This window comes from Notolabrus celidotus, chromosome 19, assembly GCF_009762535.1.
Source record: "Notolabrus celidotus isolate fNotCel1 chromosome 19, fNotCel1.pri, whole genome shotgun sequence".
NCBI classification, from domain to species: domain Eukaryota; kingdom Metazoa; phylum Chordata; class Actinopteri; order Labriformes; family Labridae; genus Notolabrus; species Notolabrus celidotus.
In genome coordinates, this window is record NC_048290.1 from 5859813 (window position 1) to 5883763 (window position 23951).

The following is a 23951-nucleotide window of genomic DNA, read 5'->3' on the forward strand; positions in this document are numbered from 1 at the left end:
ATCTAGGAGTTAAAACTGAGCGGGATATTGCTGCCAAAGTTACTCTAAAAAACAAGGTCTGACTGTAATTTATTTTAATAAGCCTCTACCAAATGTTAACAATCTATTTCTTTTCATAGATTGACATCTTCAGTAGAGACCAATAGCTCGGGGCTCATTGGTGCCAGGGGCAAGGAAGCAGAAATCATTAAGCATAACACTTTGTGTGAGTCGGTCTATTAATGGTAATTTTAAACAGTAAGAAAAACACAGAGACACACTCCAGTTATCATAATGACTTCAAGTGTTCTGGTTTTTATATCACTGTTAGGACTTTCACTTTCTGGTTTTAGTGTTGTTGTGAGGACTATGACTTATTTTGGGATTTCATGCCTTTATGATAGAACAGTGAGGAGACAGGGCCGTACGTTGGAATCAAACCCAGGCCGCCCACTAAGTCGGCCATAGCCTCTGTATATTGGGCGCGTGATTTAACTGCTAAACCACACCAGCACCCCATTGTGGGACTTTCATTGGCACACATTTTCTGGTTTCAGTATCTTCCACGGGACTATGACTCATGCTTTCTGGGTTTTTTTTTTCATCATGTGGGAACCTGTAATGAGACTTTCTGGTTTTTATATTAATTAAGTAACTTTAACGTACACAGTATCTGGTTTTTGAGCTGTTATGCGGACTTCAAATGAAACCCTGTATTTAGAATTTTTGTTGTGGGGACTTTTCCTTCCACATTTCTAGTTTTATTATAATTCTGGGGACGTTCAACCAACACATTTTGGTTTTTATAATATTATCAGGGCTTCTAATTTCACATTCTGTTGTTTTATGAGTTAAGGGACTGTTTGCTGACACATACTAACTTGTTTTAATACTGTTGTGGGGACTATGACTGAGGCATCTGGATTTTTTATTGAGGGGATTTGAAATAAAACATCCTGGTTTTTATAATATTATGAGGACTTATCCTTTTACTCACTATCTAGTTTTAATACACTTGTGAGGACTTAAACTGACACACACATCCTGGTTTATGTATTGCTTTGGGGGTTTTACCATGATGTGTTTGTTGAGGAGACCTTACAGGACACATTATCCTTGGTGTGTCTGATACACAATTTCTCATCTGAGAATGCCTCTGTCTTTATATGCGTGTGTACATGTGTGTGTGTGTGTTTGCGCGCTCGCATGAGTGAGACGGGGCTAATGCCTGCGTTGCCTAGCAACGGTGACATGTAGGTACATTGTTTTTATCACACTCGACCACACATGCAGACTGCCCACACAAAATCCTAGACTTCAGTCTCTTCAGCCAAGCTCTGCATAAGCTAACAGGACCCAAAGGATTCACAGTGTTGAAGGGTTGAGCCATCAGCGGTATGTTCTCGTGGGGGGGGGGGGGCGGGGGTGGCAGGGGATAAGACCTACTTCCTGGCGGACAGGAAATTCAACTTCCTGCCGTGATTAATGGGGGGACTGTTGGATCACACAGGGGCACTGAGGGGGCCTCTGGGCACACAGAGCTCCCACGTTTCACCTCAAATGTCAACCCTGTTTTCAAGAAAGTGCTTACGAAACACCAAGTTATTTTGGAAAATGCAGATAAGCTTTTAACCGCTCATTAAAATGTTCCAGCACAAATTGTGACAGTAAAAATGTTTATTTCTCAACCTTCTCCCTTAACTATCAACCTTGGTGCATGGGTGTATTTTGTTTGTGCATGCATAAGGGTCCGGATCCAGTAAAACTGGTGTTTCTCAACCTCAGGAGTCACATCAGGGCGAAGAATGTAAACAGAGCTTGGACTCCTTGGAGCTGGAGGAATGCAGCGAGTGGCAGTGTGCTCTGCAGTCACTCACTAATGGGATGTTCGACTTGTTACAAACCAGGGAACGTCAAACTCAACTGACCAGCCAGCCGCTTCACAATGCATCTCACTGATGAAAAGTGTGAGAGGGGGCGTAGGAAGGGAAAGGGGAGGAAGGCCACGAAGGGAGGGAGGGAGGGAGGGAGGTGTAGAAAGGAGAGAGGTGCTTTTTAAGATTTCATGTTCTCCTCCAGCCCCCACAGTTTGCAGATAAAGGTTGCCGTTGCCAAGGTGACTTGACAGAGAAAGGGAAAGTATCTGGCTGTGTTTTTCGCCTGTTCTTGTGCAGGAAGCTTAGAGAGCCAGAGGCATAGATAAGATGATTTCAGTCCCTCCTCCACAGAACAAAAGCCGTACGCATGATATACTGCCTTAAATACCTCAGGACACTTGGGCTGCTGTTTTCACTCCAGAGCAGCCTAAATATGTGAAACATGCAGTAATGAGAAGGCGGCGCTGAAGCTGCTTCTTTCATTAATAAACCCAGAGAAATCAAACAGACAGCATGTTCCAGTCAAGAGGAAAAAACTCTTATGTTTATTAGCCATGAATTTCACATTGTGAAAAAAATCACATGTACAAAATAATGCCATAAAAATAGAAATTAAACTCTTACATGACAGTCAAATGAAACTGATGCACACTGACAGTATTTTTTTCTGTCTAATTTACATCATCATGTGAGGCAAGATTCTGCGCTCCAATGTGAGCCAGCTGGATTTTCCAGATAAAACACAGGATAAAGAGGAGGGCAGGAGCAGGAACAGGGAAATGCCACTCAGCAATTAGGTGCAAATTGAAGGGGGCATTCATTACTCGCTGTTGCTGGGGAAACTTGGGACCTATGGGAAGGAGACGCTCGCATCTGATTGGTCGAGCCAGCCGCTCTGTGTTCAGCGGTCTGAGGAGGTCAACATTATGGAGCCACAAGGGTCCCTATAGAAGGCTTTGGAAATGGCCAATAAAAGGATGAGCTCTTGGGTGGCTTAAGGAGCTGAGCAGGAATTTACTGAGTGTTTTTTTTTTTCTTTCTACAAACTGATCCCCACAGATTTGATTTGATTGGATGTATGACGCCACAAGGAAGGACATTTGAAAAATATATACACATCCTACCAAAACATTACCTCTTACATTGAAATTCAATGATTACATTAATATTCAAATGCAGAACGTCAATGCTCAGGTCACAGAGACAGACACACAGACAGAAACACTGATCAGAGTGAACAAATATGCAAGTATTTTAAGACATTCTCTCTTTTTGGTCTTTAGGAACTTGCAATGTTTTTTCTTTTTTTCTACTATGTGCATTATTGAGACTATGGTGAAAAGCACTGCGGTGTCTGCCCTTATCAATGCACAGCTTACTGGATTCAGCTCTTCCTCATTCTGATGGAGAAGAAGAAGAAGACAAGGGGAGGGTTAACTCTCTAAGAAGCCAAGTTAGCACATGTGACAGTCCTCCAGCTGTCCTTGGGACAGCTGCAGAGACTGTCGCATTCTTCACCGTGTCAGGGTCGCTGTGTAACGTCCCTGATAAATACTGGGTCACACACTGCATCATTCCAGCAGTCTTATCTGGTTTTATGGTTCATACCTTCTTGTTGTGTTGAACCTATTTTGGTCCAAATAGAGGGATTTAACCCTAAAACTACCAAAGCAGTCATGTTACAACTTTGCCAAAATAAACTCATGTAACTACAAGGGTCTGAATGGCCCTTTATATGTTGATTATTCATTCTGACAGTGTTTTATTATTTATTATTTAATCTTATACTTTGGTTTCAAATTAAAATTGTCATACCAACATGTTGTTTTCCTATCTTATGTGTGATTTTATGTTGATTTGCCCTCTTAATTTTCATTGCCATGTATGCAGATTACAATGCTGAAATCCATAGACCGCATACAACATGGATGTAGCCTCAATGGCGTCCACAAAGAACTCTTACTCTAATTCAATATTGCATACAAATGAAGAAATAAGCTATTCAGACTGAAACTGTTACTTTTAACCAGGCTATAAACATCTTTAATTTAGCTGTTAAAAAGGGCATTTTAACATGAGAGTTAATGGGGATTCCTCAACTTTTGCAGCCAGCCTCCAGTGGACACTCTGGGAACTGCAGTTTTTTGGACCAAACGGAGGCTGCTGCTTATAAATCAACCATTCTAATTCTTTAAATATGAATGACAAGCCAAATTATCTTGCATTGAATAGCCTTAACAATCTTAATTGTTAAATGCCCATAATCATTTTAATTAACCCATGTTCATTGCTCTTAAAGACTGGCGTGACTCCAAGGCTAACTTATCTAGGAGTTAAAACTAAGCCGGATACTGCTGCCAAAGTTACTCTAACTTTAGAATATGTTTAAAAAAGGATTAATATAATCACTCTCTAAATCAGCGTCTGGTTTATGTGTTTCAGTGACAGATTCTATAATGTAGTGCTTATTGAGAGGCTTTTAAATTACCCATCCAATCATTAGAGATCCATCTAATGTCAGAATTTATGCATAATGCTAAAATTCACATGTAAGTAATGTTTAAAAAAGAGGTTAACTTTGGGTATTCTAGTAATTTTAGACTTTTGGTAGTTTTAGTGTTAACTCAGGTTTAGACTTTAAACCCCATTCAGTCTTATTTATGGCTTCACAACATCAGTAACCCGAGCCAGCCTTCCTCTTCCATCCACACTCTGACATAAATGAAAATCCTTGGAGAGGATTTTGAAAAAGAACAAGCTCCACCTGGGAAAGTCTGAACTGTGCAAAATGCAGCCCAACTGAGATTTTAAAAAAGAACACAACACCTGGCCATGCATGACATAACCCAGACATACATTCACATAAGAATGCAGGCAGAGAAGAAATAAATAGGATTAAACATATTAACATAACAGAGTTATCATTGTCATATAAATTAAGACTACATTGCAGCAAGTTTTTTAAAAAATAAACTGATTAATTCTCAGTTTAGGGTTAAGGTGACAATATTTCTGCGAGCACAGAGAAGAGTTCATGCCAGTTTCACTGAATCACTATGAGTGGACATGCTCTAAAAACGATTCAGCTATGACTCAGCAAGCGAGCCGCAGCTTTTATCAGAATAACAGAAGCACAGCCGGTCCATTACAGCATTAAGCATACAGCTGAATGTGACAGTGTTGAATCCTGACACTGAATACTGCCCCTGTGTGCAAGCGGGTTGGTTAACCGGCACTCAGCGGGCGTTAATGCGTAGCCGCAAAACAGCAAACATTTAAGGTCGTGACCCCGAGGCACCTCGACCCCCGCTATCACCCTCAACCTCAGCTGGTGTCGGTCATCGACACCTTGAGGCTCGCAGCGACAGCAAGAGAGGAGCACTCAAAGGTTTGTTCTTGTGTCAAAGCATGTCTTCAGAAGGAAGGAAAAATGAGAAACAAAAGGGTCAGATAAAAGAGCTTATTAGAGGAAAGAAGGGGGAGATTAGCTCCTTCATTGTGCCTTTCATAAATCACCTCAACTCAGTCAAACAGAGTCGCTTTCTGTTCATAAGCACAGCAATCATTGCGTTCTCCCTCCTTCCATCTAAATAGAACATCCATCATGCTATACATTGCAGTCTCCATGAAAAGAGTATTTTTTTTCTCGTCAATACACACCCTCACAAGCCGATCATGACTAAATGGGAAAGTGTGTGATGTTTTTCGCAGTCCTCATATTGCAGCGTGAAAGCCTGATGTGCCACACGTACGCACAGTCGGTAGCCTGTGCCTCAAACAACAAGCAGCGGTGTGTTCGGTTTGTTTGTTTACATGGAGCGGCAGAACTGTACGCCTCCCTCGCAGGGACGAGACGTGACATCATTCCAGTAAAAGTGTCCAGCTGTACGTGTTTTTCTGCATCTGTTTCTTTGCAACGTCGAGATGAATGCGGGTGTCTGTACATCACTGCCCAGTGTCTCTTTTTAGAGGAGGATGGTGTGTGCTTCTTCACAGTCGGAGTCCAGTAGATGATGCAAAACAGGGAAATCTGAAAGAGAGAAAGGAATGAGTCATTAAAAGAGCTAATTAGATGCATTATAAAAAACCCTGCACTCAACGGTTTAAAGGCGATTTATGAATTATTTTAAGTACAAAAGACAATAGGACATATTTAGGAAAACACAGCTCATGCATAATGCTTCTTCATCACCTAAGCCTCTTCTAGAAATGTTATTTCCCATCATTTTTGTCTCTCTCTAAGAAGTTGGGGGCATACAGAGATGGATGGAATAAAATCAATACCTACAAAGTAACAAAATTCAGTGCAGTGACGTTATTATTCTTTCAGACTGCTGCTGATTTGTCTCTTTTAAAAGCTTTTTTTGTGCTGTGGTGTTGACTCAGACTCTAATTTATTCCCTTCTTTTAATCGAATACAACACTCACATAAACTGCAGCCAACATTGAAATTAACTGACACATCTCTGACACGGTCTAAACAAGAATTTAAGACTTAAATTCAGGCGCTAATACGTTATTTCACGTTGTAGAAATGTTGCTTTTGTAACAACTCTGCATCTCCTACTGGGCTCGTAGATTTGGTGAATCCACCTACTCTGTTTCCTCAGTACAGTCTGGCAGTCAAGCTTCTTTTCTCCACCTCAGCCTACTATACTTCCACACGAGTATGATTTATTCTCAGAATTTCACTCTGACCTTTCAATATTTAAAGCTTTTACTGAACTTATCCATGCAGCGCAGATGGTTACAGACTTCCTACAAAGCTAATATGAATGTAATATAATCAGCTATCCCTCTTTGGAGGAACAGGTCTTTCTCTTACTATTAAGTGAATAAGTGAAGCCTGAAGAGCACTTTCTTGCCCGTAGCAATTTGGCTAAGAGTGAAAGCTTTTTTTCCTGGTGATGCCACTGCCTCTGTCTTTAAAGTAATGGAAAGCAAAGTGGACTAACTTTTGCCCTCTTCTTCCTTTGGTGCAGTTAAGCTAAACTCTCTCCCAAATGTACTCAATAAAAACGACAGAACATTTTAAAGGAAATTTATGACATTTTGGGGCTACACTTCATTCACTTCATGGCTGAGAGTTACAAGAGAAGATTGAGACCACTCTATTTTCACAGTAGACATGAAGCTACAGTTAGCAAGTGATTACTTGACATAAAGGCAGGAAAAGGGAAGCAGCTAGCTGGGCTCTGTCTGAAGGTAAGCTAACCTACTTGAATCTCTAAATGCAGCTTGTTAACACAATATATTTGATGTGTAAGCTTTAAAAAGGGGAGAGATAGGTGCAGACTTGGCCTACTGGTTAAGTTGCGCACCCATGTAGCGGCGGCCCGGGTTTCATGTCATTCCCCAACTCTCTCCCCGTTTCCTACACTATCCACTGTCCTCTCCCTCTATCAATAAAAGGTGTAAAAGCCCAACAAATATATGTTTTAAAAGGTAGAGATGTCACAGTTGGATTTTAGCTGGGGCTATGTCCAATTTGTTTCTTCTTTAACATGAGTTTCCTGAAGTTTAGTCTAAGTTGTTTGCTAGCTGAGAACTGGTGTAACTTAAATTTTTGTATATGTGGATGTATATTTTACTTTATTCACCTTTAAATGTAATAGAGATTCTGTCTTGTGTACTTAACAGACTTTGAGAGAGAGATGAATGTGGGTGTGAAGGGGTGTTTTGTTTGATTGGGAGAAAATAACACAAAACGACTTTTGCATTGTACAAAATGATTACGTAATATGTCTGTGTAATGCACAATGTACATGGAAAAGTCAATAAAGATATTGTTTGTTGTTTGCTAGCTTTCAGACATAGCGGCCAGCTCTACTAGCACTTCTTAATTTTAGTAATTATCAAGTTAAATGTAAAATATGTGTCCTATAAAACAACTAAAGAGTTATATTTGAATTTTAAAGGATACTGTTGTTTTCTTGGACAGGGGCACAAATTGGCTCAAGTTTAAGATAGCTAACCGTTAGCGGGCTTTGGTTAGCTTACAGATACTTCTATGGCTTAAAGCATAAAGATTACTTATTTGCCCAGAGATGGGGAAGTACATGGTAGTGGTCGGGAATCAAACCGGCAACCTCTGCAACGAGGACTATAGCCTCTGTATGTTGGGTGCTTAGACCGCTAGGCCACCAGCGCCCCACATACAGAGGCTATAGTCCTTGTTGAAGAGGTTGCAGAGGACTATAGCCTCTGTATGTGGGACGCTTAGGACGCTAGGCCACCAGCGCCCCACATACAGAGGCTATAGTCCTTGTTGAAGAGGTTGCAGAGGACTATAGCCTCTGTATGTGGGACGCTTAGGACGCTAGGCCACCAGCGCCCCACATACAGAGGCTATAGTCCTTGTTGAAGAGGTTGCAGAGGACTATAGCCTCTGTATATGGGGCGCTTAGGACGCTAGGCCACCAGCGCCCCACATACAGAGGCTATAGTCCTTGTTGAAGAGGTTGCAGAGGACTATAGCCTCTGTATGTGGGGCGCTGAGAACGCTAGGCCACCAGCGCCCCACATACAGAGGCTATAGTCCTTGTTGAAGAGGTTGCAGAGGACTATAGCCTCTGTATATGGGGCGCTTAGACCGCTAGGCCACCAGCACCCCACATACAGAGGCTATAGTCCTTGTTGAAGAGGTTGCAGAGGACTATAGCCTCTGTATATGGGGCACTTAGACCGCTAGGCCACCAGCACCCCACATACAGTGGCTATAGCCCTTGTTGAAGAGGTTGCAGAGGAGTATAGCCTCTGTATGTGGGACGCTTAGGACGCTAGACCACCAGCGCCCCACATACAGAGGCTATAGTCCTTGTTGAAGAGGTTGCAGAGGACTATAGCCTCTGTATGTGGGACGCTTAGGACGCTAGGCCACCAGCGCCCCACATACAGTGGCTATAGCCCTTGTTTCAAAGGTTGCCAGTTCGATTACAGACAGCTACCATGTACTTTCCAATCTCTGCTTCCCACATTTCCTGTCTCTCTTCAGCTGTCCTATCATAAAGTCCCAAAAAGACCAAAAACATAAGATTACTTATTTGTATTTAACTGGGGACTATGTCTGATGTTATTTTCTTGACAGGGGTAGAAATGTCCTTGAGTTTAGGCTGAGGTAACGAGTAGCTGGTTGTAGCTTTATATTTAGATTAATTGTCAGGAAGGAAGCAAATAAGCTTGCAGGAATTTCATTACGTATGAATCTTATGAAGCTGATCAGGTTACTTATATAACTCATTCATTGAGATACGACTTTCATTCACTTAGCTTAAAGGTTAACATTCCTCGCCCAAAAAGCTGCATTTTTGTTCAAATAATTCCCCACATGGAGGCTCAGCAAAATAAACAATGAATGAATATTTGGTTAGTCATAGGATCCATGTTACTCATAATGGTGTCTCTGTGTGTGAGACACTTCCGAATATCTCAAAGCAACCCTGAATGTAGAGCTACATTTAAAACAACAAGGAAGTAAGTCATGGAGTCTGTGTTATGTGGTTTTGTGGTTTCATTCAACCCTTCTTTAAGCTTTTCCAAGGAGAAGAAAGATAAAGGGAGGATTCTCAGACAAGTTGTCCCCATGAGAAAACTGTGAGAACTTCTTTTTTTCGCACAGCTACAAACTCCTTCTGTGAGGTCTGAAATACTTCATTCCCCTTTCATTCCTAAATAGTCGGCTTTCTTTTATATCTCTTCCCATTTTTCACCATTTTCACTGAGAAAACTGTCACTTGCAATGACAGGCAGGCGCTTCAAAAAACAAATTCTGTATTAAATCAGTGGCGGGATTATTTCCCTCCCTGAGCACAGAGTTGCACTGGCCTAGAGATAGTTAAAACCTTCTGTCTAGCCTCTTCCTTTCAGAGATGAGTCACTGAAAAGAAAAGGAATAATGAGTCTTAAAACATTTTTCATCCTGTGGAGAAGGGGGACTTCACAGTGAAGCTGCTCTGAGCTGCTTCCTAGCATAATCAAATTGGAGGCCGTGCAGCTCTGGACAGCTGGGGAGTCACTCTAATTCCCTCCTTTTCTTTCTCAGGAGTCTAGGGCCTCCAGCCATTTCATCAAATACAGCGAGATGGAAAGGACTGCCTTCATGGTGTATGTGAGGGGGGGCATCAGCGTGGGCTGCAGAGATTGTGCGATGTGATGTGATCGTGAGCCGGCAGCATGAGGAAAGCTCAGGTTTGCCAGCTGACTAACCATGCTCCACATACGTCTGGGCTGTTCACCATCAGAGCAAAGGGAGCAGGGTTTGAATGAGGCCAGGACGACATGATGGAGGTAGAAGAGACGGTCTCGAGTTAAACAGTAAATTCTCAGAGCGAGACCACCGCTCTGAAGGATGATGTGTGTCTGACTGAGCAGAGGAAGGGAGCGCTGACACTCTCTGTAGCCCTACGACTCACCCTCCTTGCTTGCTCCTGCTGCCACTTCTCTCAGCCACCTCTGCTTGTAACTGATGATGAATGGTTTCCGACACGGCGTGAGTCGCCCGACTGCCTCCCTCTCACCCAGTGTAAAGACCATAACCTCATCAAAGCAAGGCGACTGAGAGTGGATTAGCCTCGCCAGGGTGTTGTAGCCTGCTGGTGTGTGGCTTGTCTAATTGGCAGACCTCCTTTTCCCCGCTTAGAGGGATTTCCCCCACAGGAGCAATAAAAGTATCCTATTCTCTTTCAATTACCCTCTGTGTCCTTCGGCCCATCCCCACAGCCACATAACTCACTTAACTAACGCAAACCCCTATCAATCCCCCACAGCGGTTCACCCACCCTCCCTCCTCAACAGATACTCCCTCCCTCCTTTCCAGAGGAATGTGCCTATTTTTCATTATTTCTATTATTCAGAAATCCAAAAGCCTTAGGGAAGCATTAAAAGCCTCTCAGTGCCTGATCAATGATTGGTTTCTACGATTGTTAGCATCAGCTTGTACAACCCAAATTCCAAGAGTTGAAAAGCTGTTTAAAATATTGAATGTAGACTTCTTAGAGCCTGAACCCATTTAAGATGGACTGAGGCAAAGTAGAAAACCGTCCAGTGGTCTGAAGAATCAAAACTTGAAATTCTTTTTGGAAATCGTGGATGTTATGTGCTCCACTTTAAAGAGGAGATCAGTGCACAGTCAAGGTCTGTGATGGCTTGGGGATGCATAAGTGCTCATGGTAATGGTAGCTTATAGGGATGCCCGATCCGATCCTGGTATCGGATATCGGCTAGATCGGACTCATAAAGCCAGATCGGATATCGGTGACAAGGAGCCGATATAAAGTGCCGATCCATATGGCAGATCTATTCATCTCAGTTCTATGCTTTTCTGTGTTTACAACAGCCATGTGCGCCTCCTACGTCATCAGCGCCGGCCGGTCTGTGCATTTTTGCCCGGTAGAGCATGATGGAGGATAACTACAGAGGCTCTGCAGTTTAGCTGCATGTCACGCTTCTTTTGCTAACAACTCCGCTGGAAACTTGCAACATGTGCAGCGGTAATGTTTCGGCCGTTAGCAGTCGCGCTGAAAAATATAGTGGAAGACCAAAGGAGGAAGTTTACGTCAGCTGTAGCCGACTGCAAATAAGCAAGAAACCTTCTATTGATGGTTTCAAAGTGTGAAAAAACGGACAGGTTATTGGATTAATTGTTCCGGATCCTTGAAATTAAGGGATTCCACCCTCTGGTTAGGACTTGGAACCCAGGTTCAGTTCACCATCAAGTCAGAAAACCCTGAAGTTGCCAAAACATGATTCTATCCTCACATTAAGGAATAATGGATAAGGATCGGCTAGTATCGGTATCGGCAGATACCAAAGCCCGATATCGGTATCGGGACCTAAAAAGTAGGATCACCTGAGAAGGCACCATAAAGATGAACAATATATACAGGTTTTGGAGCCACATTATGCTGCCATCCTGACAATGCCTTTTGTAGAAGAAGAGTGCAGATGCTAAAGTTGCCTGCCTGCCTGCAGTCCCCAACTTGTCATCCACTGAAAATATTTTATTCATGATGAAATGAAAGAATTTGACAGAGGAGGCCCTGAACTGTTGAGCAGCTGGAATCCTACATCAACATTTCACTTTCAAATATTTAGAAACGGATGTCCTTGGTTGCCAAACATTTACAGAGTGTTGTTAAAAGAAGAGGTGATGCAACACGACGATAAATATGCCCCTGTTCCAACTTCTTTGAAATGTGTTGCCAGGATCAAATTTGCACATTCTTTCAATAAAACAAAGGTTTTTCAGTTTCCATATTTGATGTTGTCCTTGCAGTATTTCTAATTGGTTGTACGGTTTAGATGATGTGCAAACCATGACGATGCATTTTTTTATTTGCCACTGCCTTCCTATCTTAGCTTATTTTAACTCACTTTAAATGCACATTTTAAATTTACTTTTAATATATTTCTAATCTTCCTTTTCTTTTCTATGTTTTATTATATTTTTCATTTTAATTGTGCTCTTTTATGCTTGTCTGGATGTTTCTAATGCTTTTAATGTTTTAATGTAAAGCACATTGAGTTGCCCTCATGTATGAAATGCACTATACAAATAAAGCTGCCTTGCCTTGCCTTTTATTTACCTTGTACACAGCAACCCAATTTTTGGGGAATTGAGATGCAAAGTTGACATGGTAGCAAAAATAACTGCAAGGCATTTGTGTTTAATACATTACAGTTTTCTCCTTCACTTTTATGGTAGATCTTAAAATTAAGATTCTTTTCGTTATATTTGTGTGTCATTTTACAGGTAATATTTATGATTCAACTTCCTTCTATGTTAAAAGATGCTGCTTCACTATGCATCTTTGCTAGACTTGAAGGATCCTGGCCACAGAGATTTTGCAGAAGTGAAATGTTTCTCCTTGAAAAAGTAATATCAGCCAACAGATCTTACTCTGAGAAGTCCACGTGGATTTAGTTAATGAACAAATACTGGAGAAATGCATCAAATTGCAAGTTAATAACAATGTTTTAAAGTTGGTTGTAAAAAAGGGAGAAGGTGCAGCTGTCTCACACTTGAAAGCAAACACCCTCTGTTTACCATTTCCCTCCCACAACAGTCTGAAGCGCTATATCAGTGCCCTATGTGCAGTTCTTAAAAAATCAATGACAATGCAGCACAGACAGAGAGTTTTAAACATTGGAGTTTCCCTGCCAGACAGAGAAACAAACATCAGATTCCAAACTTACCTCATGAAAAGGGTGTGGAGGTTTTTGGGGGGCTCAGGCAGGCAGATGTTTCCAGGTGCTGACAAACGCAGTGGGGATGAGCGAGTACGGCACGGTAGTGATGCTGTTCCAAGCATCCAGTGTGGGGTCGTAGCAGTCCAGAGTTTTACACCGCTGCGTACCAAAGTACCCACCCACCACATACAGTTTATTCCCCGATGCAACAGCCTGGCAGCTCATACGCTTGGCTGTTACATCCCCAACTTTAGTCCACTGGTAGGTGTCACTGCTGAACTTGTAGGCTGAGCATGCAGAGAACTCGGTATCCCCACCCATGACGAAGATTTGGTTTCCAAGCACAGCAGCGGCGGTGTAGCGCCAAGGTTGCGGGCAGGATGCGGGTACAGTCCATCGGTTCTCTTGCGGATCGTAGCACTGCACTTTAGGCAGCTTGTCGTGGGTGACGCTTGTTCCTCCGAAGGCGAAGAGCTTGAGTTTGACGCTGACCACTGCTGCATTACTCACACCCTCTCTCAAAGGAGCAACCATGGTCCACTTGTTCGCCACTGGGTCAAACTGCTCCACCTGTTTGAGTGATACTGATGGAGAGGCTGGAAGGCAGCCAGTTGCTGCAGTATGACCTCCTACAACGTAGAGACAGTGTTTCAGCTCAGCAGAACCATGACCAAACCTTGCAATGAGCATTGGTGCCGCCTTGGACCATTCCTCCTGGACTGTGTCGTAGACCCACACATCTTTGGACACGCCATTCTCAGAGCCTCGACCACCAGTAATGTACACTTTACAGCCGATGGCACAGGCGCTGAACTCTTTACGAGGGCTTGGGATGTCAGCCTTGGGGATAATCTCTTTGGCTTTCTGGTCCACCAAGTATAACTTGTCACACATGAAGGTCTGCCCACCCAGAAGGAAGAGAGCATGGCTGGTTTTTCTCGGCCTGGCACATGGACTGTTAACGACACCATCATTTTGCAGGATCTTCAGCTTACACCTGATAGCTTCGTCCACAAGCTCCTTGCTCTTGGCCTGGGCGTTGATCAGCTCTTCTGTGGATACGTTCTCCATCAGAAAGATGGCCGGAAGCAGAGCCAGACGAACGGTTCTCAGGAGTTCTGGAAGGTGGCAGTGCCTCTTTTCCAAATCATAGTTGATCCAGTTCAGGGCAGCTTCATAAACCAGTCTCTCATCTTCAGTCTCTAGCTCCTCATGTGACAAAAGCTGCACCACCATATCTTTGGGCAGTTGGAGGAAGTCCTCTGTCTTGCAAATAGCCGGGAAGTTGCTGAGGCACATGCCCCAGGAGAGCTCTGACAGCTTGGTGCACTGGTGGGCATCGGACAGCAGCAGCATGCCAAGGCAGTTTGACGGGTGGAGGTTCCTCTCGAGGAATTCAGCACAGGCATCTCGGATGTCCTGAAACTCCAGCATGTCCCCTGCCTCTAATAAGGACTCTGCATTCTCTTCGTTGATGACAACACGTGACGAGTACGCATAATCCAGCAGGAGCTCTAAAACCTCTGGATGAATGGAGTCTCGGAAGTCGACCTCGCTGGCCTGGCTCTCCCTCAGCCCGCCGCTGAACATGGCCTCAAAGTATCGGCTACAGGCGGCCAGCACGGCACGATGGCAGGGGAAGGAGCGACTGCCAGCATGGAGCAGGACATCTGTGAAGAGCCGTTGCTGCCTCAGTGAGTTGAGGTGCATGAGGACGCTGTCAGCGTAGGAGGACTTGTGGAACAGGTAGATGTTCATCGAGCCAGTGCTGGCTCGTGATTTTCTGTTCTCATGGACACACACGGACATTTTCATTGAATCCTGAAAAAGAAGAGAGGAAAAAAAAATCTTGATTCAATGCATTTCATGTTTTAAGTACATTATACAAGACTCTATGTGTTTTGTAAATGGTTGGTGTGAGTCACTGTGTGGGTAGTTCAGGGCAGACACTGTATTCTTGTTGCTTTTCAGTCTATAAACTCATCACAATCATTTCTAATTTTTTTCGCCGGAGGTTGCTACCATTATAAAACTGATCCAGTCACTGAAAGAGGCTTTTTTACTTTGGCCTAAAGCAAAGACAGCCTCTCAAACAGCCTCAGTCCTTTTCAAGATCCATGAAAGAATCTCAAATAGTTTAGAAATTCAATCACAGAATGACTTCGCTGTGCCAGGATGACACCCAAGGGGAAGGTCCTCTGTTGAAAGAATGACTCACAGCAATTATATCTGCTAGTTGAGGAGCATTTTATAACTCTCTTGGTGGTAGTTGAGAGTTTAGCAACAAAATAATGAGTTTCCCGTAAAGAGGGGGCAAGCTTTCAGTAACGACGTGCAAGTTTGTTTGAAGTCGGGACACGGCAGAAGGAAAGAAACTGGATTCCTAAGCAGTTATATGCTATCATTTGAACTCTATCTTAATTAACTGAAGATCTTTAGCCTCCTCTTCTGCCATCAATTTATCAGTACCTCGAGTATTCTTTATAAAATTAATTTCCAAGCTTTTCCCCCTCAAGATTCAGTTTGTGTGATGTGCTTTGTACAGAAATAACACTTTTCCATAACCATTTATTTGCATGCTCAGTTATTTTACATTGCAAATATGCATTGGGACTTGTGCAAAAGGATGATGTCATCCATGTAAATCAGCTTAAGTACATCAATCAGAGAGGATATGCTGTTTCCCTTTGAGTCAAGTGAAAGCAGACAGCTCTGATATTAAAAAAGGCCTCATTTTCCTTATTGAATTGTGCACACAGCAGTAACTGTTGTGTATGAACACACTGTGATATTGACGCTGACATATTATATTCTGCAGCTCAAACATAATGTGATAAATGATGTGCATTTCTCAGACAGTATTGCAATCCTCCCTGAGAGATACAGAGACATTTAGCAAGAGATCTAGTGATTACAACTTGCAAAACAGCATACTTCTGGGAGTTAGGAAGGTCAAGTAGATAACACTTGTCTTCCAAGCAGAGACTGGGAGGCTTTTCCATTTCAATCCCAAGTACCACTAATCCCCCTTCTTTTAGAGATACCACAATTTACATGTAAGAGTCTCTTTGCAGAGCTCTTTAAGAAGAGAGGAAAGAAAGAGACAGCAGGAGTCTTTTTAAGCCTCTGAGAAATGCACAGAATTTACTCCACTCCCCCCTTCCAGAAAGTCACAGCTCCCATCTTCGCTGTCCTTGTCTTGTCCTCGCTCAGAGCTAGCTTTCATTCCACCCAATTTCCAGATATGTCAAGTGCCTCATGCGCTCTATTTCCAGGGGTACTGAGTCCTCATCTGACCCTGTAAATACACAGCTGTCAGATTCTTTGACTCAGTTTGTTTAAAGACTCTCCAAATTATTTCAAAAATAATAGAATAATGTCAAATCTTAAAGAGAAAAATAGAAGCCTAATTGTATCAATATATCCGCCCCGAATCTGCCTTTTTACTCTCAAAACAGGCGTGAGTTGGGTTTTAATGTGTTGCAGTTTTCTCATTTATATTAACAGCAGAGAGCCACACTCATTATTCCGTTAAATTAATCCAATGAAGACGAATTTTATCAGTACAAACAAGCATGACAACACACATTACGCTTGCTGCTACGCTCAAGCTGCCCATTTGTATGCAGTGTGTCCAACTATGGTTAATATCAGCCTCCTGCAGAGCCTTAGAGCTTCAAATTAAGTTATAAAATGGCACAAACATTGCATATTTGTGTTTTAAGGAACTGTGAATATTCTGGTACCAAATTTCACCTTAAAGCTCTTTGTAATCACTGCTGAGCTCTCTGTCTGTTAGAAAATGTTTTACAAACCCACAGGTGGTGAAATAGATTTTTCATAAAACATTACTTCAAGACAAATAGAGTTCAAATGATCCCAGGGGTCATAAATAATTTCTCTGCTGCGCATATGCTGGGAGGAGAGGACAGCTTCAATTTTCTTTAAATTACATCATCTGCTCAAAAATCCTCCAAATGCTGTCTCATGAAAAGATAATCAGGTATGAACCCTGCACATCAAAATGAAAGGCTAGTAGGTCCTTGTGGTGAGCAGTGTCCCTCAAGCATTTCTGTGGTTTCAGAAGAAATGCATTGTTCCTCAATGAGACGTTCAGGGACATGATGAAACTCCAGTTTAACTTAGAACACAAAGGAGCTTGCCTGTACCAAGATACTCAGATTGGGTGTATTGGTGAAGCTACCAGTATGGATAACAACACCTACAGCATGTTTTAACAACTACTGGCACTGCTGTTAAACCTAAGCCTTAAACGCTGGGGTCAAAACTGGAACCAGGTACAGACACGATGTAGATAAGTAAGTATGTCTGTGACTAATATAAAATCCATGTCTTAGCTAATGGAACGTCCAAGTCCATTGATAGTTTAGGTTTTTCTTGCACCACCTGGACGTTCAAAAATGTGTCCAGAATTTTAGCTAATGACCAAATTCCTGCAAATAAAATTAAATATCCATCCACCTTTGCTGTAGTTGGTGTTAAGTGCCATTTAGAAAGCTTATGTTGTGTTCACGCCAGACAGGAATGAAATGAAGTCAATTTAAAGACCTGATAAGAGAGTAACAAGAAGTTCTGGGCTTGAACAACTGGTGACAAAAAACAGAAATCCTTTGGGTCACAACTTATGATTGTCCAAATTCTCAAATGTACACCATCTTAACATAGTTAAGATAGCATCAGGATGTTAGCTTGTAGTTCAAGGTATACCTCTGCTAAATTACAGCCCAACATTTGCTTGGCCAGCATGACTGGAAGTTTTGTTATTCTTTTCCCAATGACTCATCAAAGAAAAATCTGGAGTGATATCGAAACTACATCTTCCTTAAAAGAAACAAAAGAAGGAACAGCCTTTGACGTACAGTTTAGAGGAATAAAATATGGTGAGTACTGTTGGCCTTACTGCTTTTAGGTACTCCTCAGTATCAATATGGTCTGAAATTCAACTTTTGTGTCTTCAGATTCACTGTCTTAGAAGTATTTTGAGCATGGATGAAACTCCTCGAGAGAACTGGATTCCTTAACCACATTTCTTAACAATAACTGTCAAGAAATATTAGGTAGCATAACTTAATTAAATACAAACCCAACCGCAATATTGGTTCAACAGGATTTATTGCATTCCAGCACTGACAAAAACTTGCGAACCTCATCTCTTGGCCTCTGGCTGAGTTACAACAACCAATTCTCACCTGCATGTGTCACCTCCTACACACACACACATACTCACACACACTACTGATACTGCAGCTTATGTTTTCTAATTAGTATTTGTAAGTGCCTTAGTTTGAAGAAGTGGTCCTAATAAATCAGACCTAATTAATTGGAGAGGGTTTGCATATACTGATAATTAGCGTGTTAATGGGTATAACCTTGAGTGGTCCAAATCTGAAGCACACACTGAGGGAGATAAACACTCTGATTAGTCCAACAGGAACATGATAAAGTCATTCAGAACTGATGTGATTATTTCAGATGAGGGTGTATTATGTTCTCCTGCCCATGGGATGGATTAGAGTTGTTTGGATACAAGTATCAGAAATTAATTATTGAGTATTAGCCTTTACAAAACTCAGTAAAGTAATGTATTAGCACCTAAAAATATTAATATTGTTAATGGTTCTCAAAAGCCTTAGCCTACATAGCAGTGCGGTATACGCTTTGGCTGATGCTAGAATTGAAGAAGCTGAGCTGAGGTAAGTTAATATGTGACGTTAGCAAAAGAGTGTAACATTATTCATAGCTAGTAAGATTTCAACAATCAACGTTTAATATTCACATAGTTTAAGGCTCTAATTGTTCGTCTTCAGACAAAGGATAATTCAAGAAGGCAAATATAGTGAAAAACGGTATATCAAGAAAGACCATGAGCTGAGCTATCGCAAATATTAACTCAGCTTATTCCTGATAGCTCAGCTTATAATGAATTCTTTGTTGTACTAGCAGTAATGTCTAATTAATACAAGAGTAGCCTTCAAGCAGGAGAACACACTTTGACTTTAAGGAGCAAAGAAACTAGGCTGAGCTGAGTTAATATGTGATGCTAGCAAACAACAACAGTGTGATGCTAGCTAAAATAATTAGTATTCACAAATTTTAAGGAACATTTTAAAGAGAAATAATATCATTGGCAGTAGTTTAAAAAGCAGTAAAATGCAAAATGGCTACACAACAAACAAGTTGAAAGCTGAGCTCCAGCTAAAGTTCACTATGCTTTTTCTGTAATTGCTCAGCTTGTTGGTGATTGGGAATTCTTCAGTGCACTTGCAATAGTTTCTAATGCATACAGGGCTTATTGTAAACAGCTGTTCAAAAGCATTATTATATTAATATGAATTATTTGTATTGCACTGGAATTAAATGAGAACTCTAGTCTAGACATTTGTATCTGCAAGGGGCATAGTAAAGATATTATAGTAAACTCAAAAGACATACTTTCTCTTTTAGAAAATGGCCGAAGAAAACAATATTTCTGATTATTTTCCAAATAAAAGTTTGAATCAAGATGATCAACTTATCCAACAGAAATATAAGACTGAATTTTACTCGATACGCTGATGATGATGTGCTCAGTGTCAAACTTATAACAATCAAAGACATCAAAGCTTTCACATCATTTTTTAGGTCTCATACCTCATATGGATAAATTACATACTGCTCTATGCAATACTTATTTTTATTTGTATGCCTTATTCTTATGCCTTGTACAAAGAGAGCACAGCTTACCTAAGTCAAATTCCTTGTGTGTTCAAGCATACCTGGCCAATAAAGCTGATTCGGATTCGGATTCGGATTCTGAGTGTTTTTCTTATATAATCTAAGTTTTGCATTTAATCAAACAGCCATTTCCACAGATGATACTCACACACATACACACACATACAGTGAATGCAGGGGAGCTGAGCAGAGAAGAGGAGTAAACTGGATACTTATAGAATTTGCATTCTAAAGGATTAAGCCTGGATTACCCACCAGGCCTGCAGGTCTTGAAAACCCTGTCTTCATATATTTGTAATTTAAATGAGAATTTGTGTATTGTTACTAATGAGCCTGAACCCAACATCTGTGCAGTGGAGGGAGTGGAATATATTTCAGACATTGGTTCTGGTAAATGTTGTTTTCCAGTTCTTCTACTCTGAGATGTAATTGAGACGTGTAGCTGTATTTGACACATATATCTCTGACCGCATGTAAACACGGATTACTGAGGAAATAAGATTACAACAACCTGTAGAACCACTCGAATCATATCATTGCTTCAGTCTGGCTGTTCAGTCAACATCCTGAGGGGAACAAGTTGCCGTGAAATTCCTGACAACTGTCTGGCGGACATGACTTCTCGTATTTCAAAACTTTTCCTTACTTTAGAGAGAAGTGCTTAGAGCTGAGATAATCGATTTGTTGATGTGTAATATGGATGGATGTCAGGCTTATCAGACATATGGTTACAAGGCTTTTATTAGTCTTTTACTGGCAGCTTTATAACATTGCATTTTGGACTGTTAGAAATAAGAAACAAGCAATTTTAGGATGCCAACCTCAGGAATTGGTACGGACATTTTTCACTTGTTCTGGCACTCTGAACAAAACAACCACTCACACAATCCAGGATTAGCCAATTAATCCAAAATAAATCAAACTGATATCTGCAGAACTAAAGCAGTTTAAGATAAGAAACTAATTTGTGAAGCATCGAGAAAACTTGGCTTTTATTTACGTTTATGGTTAAGGAATATTTCAAAAATGAAAAACTAGATTCTGAATTTCCTCCGCCACTTCCCTGATGCTCTCATCAGTCGTTTGGAACTGGTTCCATTTTGCAGCGTCAGACTTTGAACAAACCACGGTCCACTGCAAAGTTTCTTCAAGGACTGTTGCAACTAAAGGCAGCAGCACGACCAATTTATTTCAACATCTTAAAACAGAGGCATGTAGCTGAGTCACAGAAATGTGTCTCACTGGGAGATGCACAAGATCGCTACAGCGAACAAACAACCGTTAAAAAGCAGCCAACATTCTTCCATTAGCGGAATCATTTTAACATTGCGTATGACAAGAAAAGAACACAGTGGAAAGCGATCACTGATGATGGTGCCCGTATACACAGTGGAAAAGCTTGGGTTTATCCACATGCTTAAAACTATTGACCCCAGGTATGGACTCTTTCGCTGAAGTTGCCCTGCTTCATCTGTACAACTGTGCACTACCACACATGCAGTCCAGTGGAACCATTCAGCCTTGCATGAGTTTGACGGTCAAGGATTTAATCTGCAATGATTGGACTCTGAAAGTGTCTGCCTCAAAACAGCTTACTCTCCTGATGACCAGAAAGTTGAGTTAATCATCTAAGAGCTTAAAACTTGTTTGGAGTCATTTCTTTGTCTTTTTTTTCCAGAAGTAAAAGAATAAAACTGAATTTGATGAGTAAAAAATCTGATATTTTATTTTTAGTCTTAAGTGGTGAAAAGTTAATACAAGTTTGAGACCTTTTGCCTCAACCAATTAACCAGTTGGAGCTGACTGACTGTCCTAATTCTGCTCTTAATGACAACAAATAAATTACTTCCTCATTCCAGGAGTGCCACACTGCCGGATGCAAGGCTTGATAAGAGTGAAGAAGTAAACATTGTCAGCAGTTTGTATATCATTTACGATGGACAATAACTGGCTGGAAGTGTGAGTCATTATGTGAGAGTGAGATGTGAACGATGGGAGGTGTTACAGCGCAGTAAAGGATTTCTGCATAACAATTGTCCATAAATTCTCACTGGAACTCCTCAATGAAAGAGGGAAACGATGCTATGGAGTGAGTCTCATCCAAAACACTAACATCCCCTTTATGATGGACAGACAACTAATACAGATATTTTCAGACATTTGACTGAACATCCATTCAATGTAAAACAAAGCACACTATCTGCTCCAGCTACTTTAATTTGTGATGATTTGCAGCTTTTCTTTGAATCAGATCACAGTGACCTGACTGCATGTGGGTTGTGGACTGTTTGCCAGACACAACAAGCTGTTTGAAGATGACACATTAAGCTCTATGAACCAGTGATAAGCTTTGTTTAACAAAGATATTGCAGATTCAACAGTTTACCTATCAATCCACAGACTTTTCAGCAGACTCCCTGATAATGAAGAGGAGTTTGAGCCCTAACTCACACCACTTTGATCCCATACACTGCGCAGTCTTTGACACAGGAAGAAAATATGCAATCAGAGTAAGGGTGAAAGCCAGAGCTGGACACCTTTAAGAGATGTCAACTTTGTCCCCTCACAGAAAACAGATCCAGAAAGCACAAACATGCCACACTGAGGACTCACACACAGCAGAGAGGCATGCACACGCACACAGCTCTCTATATCTGAGGGCCTGGGCTGCCTCTCAGTCTGTTTAAAATCATTGCCAGGTGTTCACAGTCAACCAGAGACTCATGCAGGAAGAGGGATGGGAGGGAGCGACTTCAAAAGTAAACACCACCAACATTTCTCTGAGCCTCTTCTGTACATCTGCTGCTCGGCAGAGAGAAATATTCAACTAGATGCAAACAAGAGGACAAGAGAGAGAGGGGGTATTGATCTGTGCGTCTGCATCTGTTTGAATCTCTAATTTATGGTTCCAAGTCAGCTCTCCACACATATCTGAGCGAGGTTACAAGGAAATTCCTGTCAGTGTGAAACAGCTGCCAATGACCAAACATCCCCAAGAGGAGCATGGCACACCTGATGTTGCCTTTAAAATATGTTAAACATCTCCAGAATGCAGGGACAAGACGCACAGAGAGGACATTTGGAGCAACAATAGTAAAAATATGATACATTTAATGGCCACATTGTAGGAATAAGATCATGTTGCTAGAATGAATGGGTGTCAGTGAGAATCCTGTGTGTTCTCTGTGCGCTTTGGTTTGGAGTTTCCATCATCAGGTGTTCAGAAAAGCACGCAGCGGTTGTCACCCATAAAGATATTTAAAGATCAGCATGTCAAGGTGGGTTTTTAGAGTTGAACTTACCTCTTTGGGTGAAAGCAGGAGTTCAATAGTGCCCGTGGTATCCCTCGAACATGCCACTTCTGGAAGAGCCACGATGCAAGCCTGCGCCCGGGGAGTGCGAACAACTCCGCGCGTATTCCCGAAAATGCTGGCGTAAACTCGGACAGTGTGGGGACGTTTTGTACCCCCGGATAACGAGCTAGACACTTGATTCTCTGCAAAAAAAAATTCTCTCCTGGAGTTGATTTTAAACGTGAGAGAATAGACAGGGTTCAGCGTAAAAGGATGCGCGGAGGTGTGTGGAGGCGTTGCTCGTGCGTCGCAGCTCTGCTCCTCAGTGACGGTCCTCCTCCTGCGCTCCCAGTGCTCCTCTCACTGGAGGCTGTGGGTGTGTTTACAGGGAGAGGGGGAGGACCGTCACCCCGCAGGAAATGAAGAGTGAGTGTGTGTGTGTGTGTGTGTGTGTGTGTGTGTGTGTGTGTGTGTGTGTGTGTGTGTGTGTGTGTGTTTGTGTGTGTGTGTGTGTGTGTGTGAGAGAGAGAGAGAGAGAGAGAGAGAGAGAGAGAGAGAGAGAGAGAGAGATTATTTGTATTTATTATTATTATTATTATTATTATTATTATTATTATTATAGAGATTATTATTTTTTGTTGTTGTTGTTGTTAGTATTCTTATTTTTATTTTTATTATTTTATTATCTTTATTATTCATATATTTTCTTTCTTCTATACTTCTATACAGCTCTGTTAGTTTAACATTGAATCTTATTATACTGTAATTGTTTGTAATTTTGTGTTCTATTTCTTTTTAAGCTTTTAGCAATGATTACGTATGTTTTCCATGCTAATAAAGCCCTTTGAATTGAATTGAATTGAATTGAGAGAGAGAGAGA

The 23951-nt window shown here is 41.6% G+C and overlaps 1 protein-coding gene across 1 annotated transcript; it reads right to left on the reverse strand.

The window, feature by feature from the left end:
- Window positions 1–2372: 2372 nt before the first annotated feature.
- Window positions 2373–23533, reverse strand: enc1 (ectodermal-neural cortex 1). Its single transcript, XM_034710323.1, has 3 exons — window positions 23081–23533; window positions 13050–14864; window positions 2373–5886 (listed from the first exon to the last, which is right to left on the reverse strand). Exon 2 carries the CDS (start codon window positions 14856–14858, stop codon window positions 13083–13085), a length of 1776 nt encoding a protein of 591 aa, XP_034566214.1. The 5' UTR covers window positions 14859–14864; window positions 23081–23533; the 3' UTR covers window positions 2373–5886; window positions 13050–13082.
- Between the last annotated feature and the right edge of the window lie 418 nt (window positions 23534–23951).

Excerpts from the sequence above, each read along its gene's own strand:
- enc1 (XM_034710323.1), bottom strand. The coding sequence starts at position 14,858 with ATGAAAATGTCCGTGTGTGTCCATGAGAACAGAAAATCACGAGCCAGC.